General features: G+C 37.9%; 1 protein-coding gene across 2 annotated transcripts; it reads left to right on the forward strand.

Moving 5' to 3' along the window:
• The first annotated feature begins 29 nt into the window (after nucleotides 1–29).
• On the forward strand, nucleotides 30–8,989 carry LOC309499713 (low-density lipoprotein receptor-related protein 6-like). Of its 2 annotated transcripts, none has more exons than XM_082171130.1 (8): nucleotides 30–254; nucleotides 1,548–2,091; nucleotides 2,497–2,616; nucleotides 2,718–2,825; nucleotides 3,049–3,282; nucleotides 6,752–7,070; nucleotides 7,157–7,265; nucleotides 8,772–8,989. In XM_082171130.1, exons 1-8 carry the CDS (start codon nucleotides 171–173, stop codon nucleotides 8,799–8,801), a joined length of 1,548 nt encoding a protein of 515 aa, XP_082027256.1. In that variant the 5' UTR covers nucleotides 30–170; the 3' UTR covers nucleotides 8,802–8,989. The 2 variants fall into 2 exon arrangements, with proteins under 2 accessions (XP_082027256.1, XP_082027257.1); XM_082171131.1 differs by having other exon boundaries at nucleotides 8,898–8,981.
• Nucleotides 8,990–9,559: the final 570 nt, after the last annotated feature.

The raw sequence follows: 9,559 nt of genomic DNA on the forward strand, positions 1-9,559 counted from the left end.
GTAGGATGTAATGAAGTTTAAATCGGGTAACTGGTGCTTGTGTGCCTCTGCAGGTCATTCACGCTCTTTTCCAAGTGGGCGTCTCTAACCCCTGTGCTTCCCAGCACTGCTCTCACCTGTGTGTGTTAGCACCAGGGCTGAAGGCCGTTTGCAAGTGTCCATCTCAGTTGATGCTGGATGAAGATGGACTCACCTGCTCCAAACCCAAAGACTCCTCTTTCCTGCTGTTTCTTTCTCCTGCTGCAGTCACACAGGTGTTGCCGTTAAAACCTGATGGTTAAAATTAGATGTTAGAAGTCCTCAATGTTCATACATTGAGTAGGTCATCTTACTGTGATTTTGCTAAAAGATGGTCAAAATGACAATTGAAACTGTGGTCTCTTTGGTTCTAGCATATGGTCGGGAAAAGGGTTCGTTAGTACTGTGTTTGACAGCAATGTTTTACGATGCATTTTCAGTCAGCATCCCTGATGTATGCGTGTTTGAATACACAGCATATGATCCAGTTAAAAGGTGAAGCACACCTCTAGTTGCACCTAACGGAATTGTGAAAGGAATGATTTAAAGGGATTGTTCGGAGTAAAATCAACCTAGGGTCCCTTTCAGGACATTGTGTTCAGAATGATTAATTTAGAAAATAAAAAATAACAGCAATGTGCATGGAATACAAAAACATCTTAACCAATGGATGGAATTTTTTCGATTATCCATTGCACTCGGATGCTTGTCACAAAATGGAAGAGATCATTTGTCACCAATATAATAATATCTAGCTGGCTAACATGGGAGAGGTGTAATCTAAAGTGAAGAATTTTTTTTTTATATATATATATATATATATACATTACCGTTCAAAAGTTTGGGGTCAGTAAGATTTTTTTTTAACGTTTTTTTTAAAAGTATCTTCTGCTCACCAAGGCTGCATTTATTTGATAAAAAAAAGTAATATTGTGAAATATTATGACAATTTAAAATGACTGTTTTCTATTTCATTATATTTTAAACTAATTTATTCCTGTGATCAAAGCTGAATTTTCAGCATCATTACTCCAGTTCTCAGTGTCACATGATCCTTCAGAAATCATTCTAATATGATGATTTGATGCTCAAGAAACATTTATGATTATCAATGTTAAAAACAGTTATTTACATTTATTTCATGATGCTATGATGAATAGAAAGTTCAATTCAAGTTCATCTCTTGAAAGCATCAGTGAGCATGTGATAAACCACAAACCAATCAGTGATGTTTTGCATTATAGGCTGTGCTACTGTTTTCCAGCAAAAACAGAGTTTCTGGATTTAAGTTACATTTAGAGTTTATAAATTCCAGATTTTGTAAGCAAAAAACTGAAGGAATAAAAAAAAAAAGCTAGATTTAAAAATGTTATATTTTTATATTTCTAACAAATATAAAATTACATTAAATATGAAAAATAAACTGTCAAAAATCATTACAATTGAGCACTTCATACATCATCTTTTAAAAGTTTTCTATGCAGTGTTAAGTGTATTAAACTGATTAACGCAGTTGGTCTTTCCCTCAGATCTATTTACAGAACAGAGACAGTGGCGTGAACCTACAAAACTGGCCTGAACATCGCCGTTTAGACCTTCCCAACATGAACAAGCCAACCATGTTAGATTTAGTGCTGCGTGACCAGACCCTGTACGTGTCTGATGGTGGTCAGCCCGTCGTGAGACTCTTCAAGATGAAGGACAACACGCTGGTGCCTCGTGGGAAACTTCTCCAGCTACACAAAGACTCTCTGCGTGTGTTTGCCGTGGACTGGATCACCCTGAATGTGTACTGGAGCAGCGAGAAGCTGCCTGGCCTGCAGGTCACCTCACCGGACGGCACACACACCAGTGTGTTGATACAGGACGGTGTCGGAGCCATTGAATCCATTGCTTTGGACCCACCCAGTGGGCGCCTCTGCTTTTCAAACAAAGTCCAGGGAGGTCAGGTGACCAGGGTGGAGTGTGCCTATATGAATGGACAGAACAGGACAGTGGTGTGGAATAGTTCAGTCCGGCCAACTTCACTGCTCTTGACGGATGAAGGGAATAAACTGTACTGGGCTGACACTGGTATGCTTTTTGTATCAAAAATACAGTAAGAACATTAATATTGTGAAATATTAAATTTAAAATAACTGTTTTCTATTTGAATATGGTAAAGCTGAATTTTCAGCATTACTCCAGTCTTCAGTGTCACATGATCCTTCGGAAATCATTCTAATATGCTAATTTGCTGCTCAAGAAACATTATTTATCAATGTTGTAAACCGTATTGCTGTATAATATTTTTGTGGAAACCATGATACATTTTCAGGATACTTGTGTTCAAAGGAACAGCATTTATTTGAGCTAAAAAATCATTTGTAATGTAAAAGTCTTTACTGTAACTTTTTACCCACTGTTGCTGACTAAAAGTTTTAATGTTTAAAAAAAATCTTGAGCTGATATAATGAAATATTCTGGACTTTTCTCTAGGTCTTGCAGTAATTGGTTCAGTTGGCATAGATGGTTCTGGATACAAGGAAATAAAGACAGAAGGCAGCTTGATGGCATTTGCTTTGATTAACAAAGTGCTTGTATGGATTACTAAAAAAGGTACATTTGTACAGGGAAGTTTTGTGCTCTTCCTGTGGGAAAAGCCAGATCACACCAGCTTAAGGTGGTTTTTACCTGATCAAGTCTCCATTGTTGTTTAGACTCCACTAAGTGTTGGTTCAGTGATGAGGAGCATGTGGGGAAGCTGTGGTTTGAAGTGGACACAGAGATCGTCAGTCTGAAAGCATTCGCAAAGTCGAGACAAAAAGGTGAGCAGGAAATCGTTTCAAACCTGGTAAACTTCACTTAAGATAACTGTGATCACAGAGCTGTGATGCAGTGGTGGCAGAGAGTCATGTCGCTCTAGTGGAGACACAGGTTTGAGTCCAGACTGTCGTTTCCTGATCTCGTTCTCCCCTCCTATCGGTCCATTAAAGACATAACAAAAACATGCAAATTATGGAGCATTAATTATTCTGTCTTATATTTCAGGCACTAATCTCTGCTCTAATGGTAATGGAGGCTGCAGTCACCTCTGTCTTGCGTTCCCTGGAGGAATGACGTGCCATTGTGCCCATGATCACCGCCTGGTCAACGGCAAAGACTGCAGCTCCGACCCCCGCTGCCCTGAAGCCACCAAACCTTGCCTGAGCGAAGACCTCTGCCTACCTCTGGAGAAGTTCTGCAACGGCGTCGCGGACTGCCCAGATCATTCTGATGAGAACTGTGAGGAATCAGCAAACCCGATCCCTTTTGCTTACGTTTTTAAAGTGTTTTAGGGGAGAAAAAGTTGACTTATGCACACTTATTCTTCTAATAATTTTTCTGTTTTCAGTTTAATTTTAGTGGAAGTTTTGTCATTTGTAATAGTTATTTTGTGTGTTTAATGTTTTTAGTTGTTTTAGTTCAAGTTAAACTACATTAAAATGAGATGCTGAAAGTTTATGGTCAGGAAAAGGGTTTGTTAGTAGGCTACTGTTTCTCAGCAATGTTTCATGATGCATTTTCAGTCAGCATCCCCGATGTATGCGTGTTTGAATACACAGCATATGATCCAGTTAAAAGGTGAAGCACACTAGCTTGGTTAAAACCAGACCATTCTCAGTAGTAACTGAGTTATGGTCTGGCAAAGCATCGTTAACTCATTTCCAAAGGGGCGTCACCAACGGACGTCGCTCAAATGCCTCTGGGCGCAATTGGATAGACCTAAAACCAATCAGAGCGATCGTCATCGTGTAAAGCCATAATGCTGCGTCCCAATCAAGCGGGAAGGAAGTCGACCCGGAAGTTGAAGCCGGCCGCGTGCCACCATCTTGTAGCAGAACTTCACCTGCTGTTAGCATCCCATTGACTCCCATTCATTTTGGCGTCACTTTGACAGCGAATAACTTTACATCTGAGGCGTTTGAAGACTCCATTTGTCCATTATTTATTTCTAAAGAAACACGACAATGTATAAAATGCTCCATTACCTTGTAGCTTACGTTATGGCCCCGTAGATGCAGTTTTTGTAAAAGTAGGCTAACGATTGCGTCATAACCACACAACTCTCTGTCGCATAGTAGAGAGATTACCGTATTGACGGGAGGAGAAGCTCGCGGGCAATCGGGGAGACGTGGAGGCAAAATGACAAAACAATTAATCAGAATACCTAGCAAAAGTTTCTCCTGCTCCTAGCTCATGGACACCTCCTACTCACGCTCTCCGTCTCTGCAAGATTCGGAAGGGAATGATTCAGATTTCTCTCGGCACAGCTACTAGAAGACAGATGGTTTGCTCACGTCACATCTACGTCGTCAAGCTCAGTTTGAGTCTGCGCGTCAGGAACGGAAGTCCTAAAAAATCGCTGAAAATGGGCTTCACTTGCCTCAATTGAGTTCCAATGAGATGACTCTGTCCATTTCTTATACTGTCTATGGTCCCAATTCGCCTAAGTTACACTACGCCATAAAAGTATGTATTCTTTTTGTGAAGAAAAGGTATTTACTTTTGAATGTGTAGCAAAAAAGTAGGCAAGCTTTGGGACATACTTCGTCATCTTTATCGGACGGATCTGTCGCATGCATCCTGTCACGTAAACTGCTCTGTCAATCATCTTGTCACAGTTAAAATCCTCTATTAAATCTAATTTAATTTCCTACCGTTTCTGAGAGAAATTTAGTAGCACGTTCATCTGCCAGTGGGTCTTTCATGGAGACTGTCCTAATGTGTTTGCAATTTTAATATAATAATGCATTTAAAAGTTGGTGCGCTTCACCAACGGATGTCGCTCAAATGCCTCTGGGCGCAACTGGATAGACCTAAAACCAATCAGAGCGATCGTCATTGTGTAAAGCCCGCCCCAACGTTTATGATTGGTGCCTCGATTTCGAGGGATTAGAAATGGGCTTGAATGAGCTCTTTGCCAGACTACTTGCAGAGCAAATCTAAATTTGCCGGAAGTTGTCTGGGTTTTCCCAGGCTAGAAGCACACCTCTAGTTGCACCAAACGGAATTGCGAAAGTAATGATTAAAAAAAAAATATATATATATATATATAGTTAGGTATATATATATATATATAATTTTTTTTTTTTGTATTATAATTTTTTTTTAAATTTTTTTTTGAGTTATATATATATATATATATATATATATATATATATATATATATATATATATATATATATATATATATATATATATATATATATATATATATATATATATATATATATATATATTTCCCTCTGATGGTCTTCCTTTAGCAGTCACAGTGGGGGCCTTCCCGGTCATAAATGACCGGACACCTAAAAATGAAACTTCCTCCATCCCAGTAAAAACCAATGCAATTTATTTTTGTTCTATAATATTTATTCTTTTTAATTTAGAATTTTGAGACAATTTGATTGAACTTATTAATATTTATGCAATATTTATAGTCCATTTTTTGCCATTGGAAATAATGATTTTTTTTTATTTTTTTTTTTAAATTCTATGCAGTATTTTCGGGTAAAATAGAGACTAGGCTTTCAGAAAAAAAATAAAAAAAAATAAAATTAATCAATTTATTAAACATAAAATTAAATAAAACATGTTATTGCATGGGTTTACCACTAGATGCCTGTATAGCTCTAAATGGAGATGTTTGTGAATTCTAGTTGTTTTTGGACCAAATTACTTACTTTTAAGATGTGGATTGAATGTATTTTTTTAGAAATTCTCAAATAATACTTTTTGCCAAGGTTTATAACATTTTATTAATTATTATTTTAATAATTTTAATAATTATTATATTAATTATATATACATATATTAATTATAATTATTAATTGTTATGTTTTTCACTCTTGATGTTTTAGAGCTTCACCCCTTCATAGCTGAGCACTTTTTTTCTGCATCGTGGCTGATTTGTAGAGAATTTTTGTGTTTTTGTCAATTTCCCATTCATTTCCTATGGGGGTCATTTTTGACCGAAGACCAAAATCGTGACTAATTTTTTTTACGACCACTTAGCATGCTCGGATCATGAACTCAATTTTTTTTGTGTGTTCACATACCTAATGCCAGAAAAGTCACCAAGTTTCGTAACATTCTGATGAAGCTGTGATTTTTAAAAATTCAAAACAGATTTTTGTAATCTGAATTTATTGGTGTGTATGTGTATAAACGTGTGTTTGTATGTGTGTGTGTGTGGGTGGGTGTGAATTTTTTGCACTCTTGATGTTGTAGAGTGTCACCCCTTTACTACGGTGTACTTTTTTTTAGAATCGTGTCCGATTTGTAGATTGTACAGACAAAAATTCAGAGAATTTTTGTGTTTTTGTAAATTTCCCATTCATTTCCTATGGGTCGGTCATTTTTGACCGAAGACCACGAGTGTGACTATTTTTTTTACGACCACTTAGCATGCTCGGATCATGACCTCAATTTTTTTTTGTATTCACATACCTAATCCCAGAAAAGTCACCAAGTATCATAACCTTCCGATGAAGCTGTGATTTTTAGAAATTCAAACAGAAAATTATTCGGTCAGAAATGACCGAGGACCATCGGTTAAATATATATAAATATATATAAAAATAAAAAATCTGAAAGTTTCCCAAAAATAGAAACATTAATTTCAGTTAGGTTTTTATTTTAAGTAACAATTTATCTTTAAGTTCTTGTTAACTATAATAACCCTTCGTTTTGCTCTTCTGTTTTGATTTCTCAGGTCTCCAAGATGCACATAAAAACGTTCGGATCAATCCTAAATCGTTCCGTCCAGGTTTGAGTGAGAACGTCCTTCCTGAGAACGTGGAGTCTGAGGTGTGTGGCTTTACGCGGTGTAACGGCAACGGTAAATGTGCGACCCAGAACGGAGCGACCGTGTGCGTCTGTGAGGCGGGTTATGGTGGAGAGCTCTGCCAGGATGTTTCGGGTGGGTTCTCACTGGGGCCGGTTCTGTACGGAGTGGTTGGACTGTGTGTCGCTGTGGTCGTCCTGGGGGTTGCCGTCGGCATCATTCAGAAGAGAAAAGCCACAAATCGGAGGTACACTGTAATCTACTTGCTTTCATTTGATCAAGAATGTTGAAACCATATTGGTAATGAGCATTAAAGTATGTTTGTGTGTTTAGGCAAGAAGCACAGGCTGTGGATGTGCAGGAAACGGACATGAAGGATATAGAGAGAAGACCTAAGCCGTCCTCAGAAAAACCTAAAGGAAAAGACACAGAATCGTCAGAGGTAGGAAATAAAATGTAGGGGTATAACGGTACATATTTTCATCCTGAACAGTCATGGTTCGGTGCATACAGTTAGTCACAGTTGATCCACACTCCAATCCAGAAGGGGGCGTGCAGTCGCTGTCTCCTAATTTTTTTTCTCCTTCTCGCTCATATTTCTGTGATTTCTTGAAAAAGCGTAATATCAGAGAATGTCTAATAAGGGGAGAACTTCCACTCTCAGTTAACTTCTGGCTTCTGAACTGGTTGCAGTTCCACTCTGGTTCCATATGAGGGCGCTCACAGGACAAGTGCAGAATGAATGGCGGTCTATGGAGCTATACCCCTCAAAATCCACTTCTCAGGATATAATTTTTTGTCTGCTGGGTGTTTTTATTTTATTTATTTTTTTACTTATTTTCACTTACTTAGTCACTTACTTGCTTAAAGTCTTTTAATGTCAATGACGTCATGCACATCGTACGACCAGAGATACTGCTTTACGGCAATCCTTCAGTCGCTTTGGTGCTTTCGCGCTCTGCACTTTCTTTTCTCTCGAGGCATCAACAACACAGCTGACACGGGTAAATACACGTGCTAGACGAGTTTTTGTTTTGTTGTTTTAAAAGACCACGCCGAAAATACACACACACACACACGATGCCATCAAGCGGTATCTCTGGTCATAATCAGTCCTTCACTGACCAATCAGCGTTCATTAGCAGAATGCTAGCGTGTTATGGACAACAACAACTCAACCTGTAAGAAATCGAAAGGACATAAGTACTCGTTCATTTAACTTTCGACCTATAACCCGTGTTGAACTTGCAAAACCTACAATCAAATCTGAGATTTCTCAACGGCAATCGGGTGAAAGAGACAAATTTAGCCGTCTAGCCCCATAGACTCCCATTCATTTTGCACTCATGGGCGATCGCCCCCAGTGGAACTCTGGTGGAACTACAACCAAAATTCGGTACAATAGGACTTAATAGGGAGTGGCCAGGCTCTCCGTAGACGGGCTCTGGTTCGGTGCATACAGTCAGATGACAAATACAGTTAGTCACAGGTGATCCACACTCCAATCCAGAAGGGGGCGTGCAGTCGCTGTCTCCTAATTTTTTTTCTCCTTCTCGCTCATCTTTCCGTGATTTCTTGAAAAAACATAATATTGAACTTTTCACATCTGTAAATGTATCAAACCGTGACCCCAAAATCGAGGTACGTGCTGAACCGTGACTTCTGAGTAGCGTTACATCCCTAATAGAATGGTAATGATGTTAAAGAATTAATTTACCCAATTTAGTTCCAAAACCACTTGACTTTTTTTTTTTTTTTTTTACCCTGTCATTGCTGACGAAAACAATTAGCAAAGATGGTGTACTATTCGATGTGAAAATGCTTCAGAAGGTTTTGGAATGACTCGAGTCTCTGGACCTCTTTTGTCAATCTCAGTTTTGTCTTTGCGTACATGCGTTCATATGGAAACCGTGTGAACATTCTACAAAACATCTTTTGTGCTCCACAGAAAGAAATCCATATTTGGGTGACTGACTAATGTCATTTTGGGTGAACTATTCCTTTAACGTGAGAGAAGAGATAAATCATGTCATATCTTGTACATGCAAATAAACACACTTTGTTCTGTCTTTAGGAAAATGAAGTAACGTCTGTGGACTAGCTTCACCATGTCAGCTGTAACATCTTGGTTTCTTTGAAATAAAGTCTTGTTGCAGTTTATTAACTTTTGCCATCTGTTTTCACAACTATATTCTGTATTTATTTAATGGGTCACTTACTGACGATAACTTGGTTTACCACATAAGTACAGCAGAAATAACTTTTTGCCACAGCACCACATTGTGTTCCTGACATATTATGAAAGATTAAAGTAAATTATGAAACCTATTGTGAAATGATCAACTTTACCGCAACTTTTTGGGAAGGAAGATGATGGAAAACTGGCTGCATGGAAACCTTTGGCCCCACCTACAAAATGACCATCAATTCAACAAGGGTTTAATGCACTTAAAAACTGTGTAGGAAGGTACAAAACTAGAGGAGGTCCTTGACAATTTATAGTTTGTCAATTTTTACACTTAAATTTAAAAGGAATTAAGTTAAAAATAAAATCTCTTTTCTAAAATAGAAAGAAGAATCTCATAATTTGTCGCCATATTAAGCATCACCCTCGGCTTCCCAGTGGGTTCACCTTTACAGAAGGCGAGTTTCACAATTGATCAAATTTAATGTCTTTTTTATTTCAAATTAATTATATTTAAGATACGTTATTTATATTTACAATTAAGTTACATT

Source organism: Leuciscus leuciscus (genome assembly GCF_965113295.1).
Source record: "Leuciscus leuciscus genome assembly, chromosome: 5".
In the NCBI taxonomy this organism is placed as follows: Eukaryota; Metazoa; Chordata; class Actinopteri; order Cypriniformes; family Leuciscidae; genus Leuciscus; species Leuciscus leuciscus.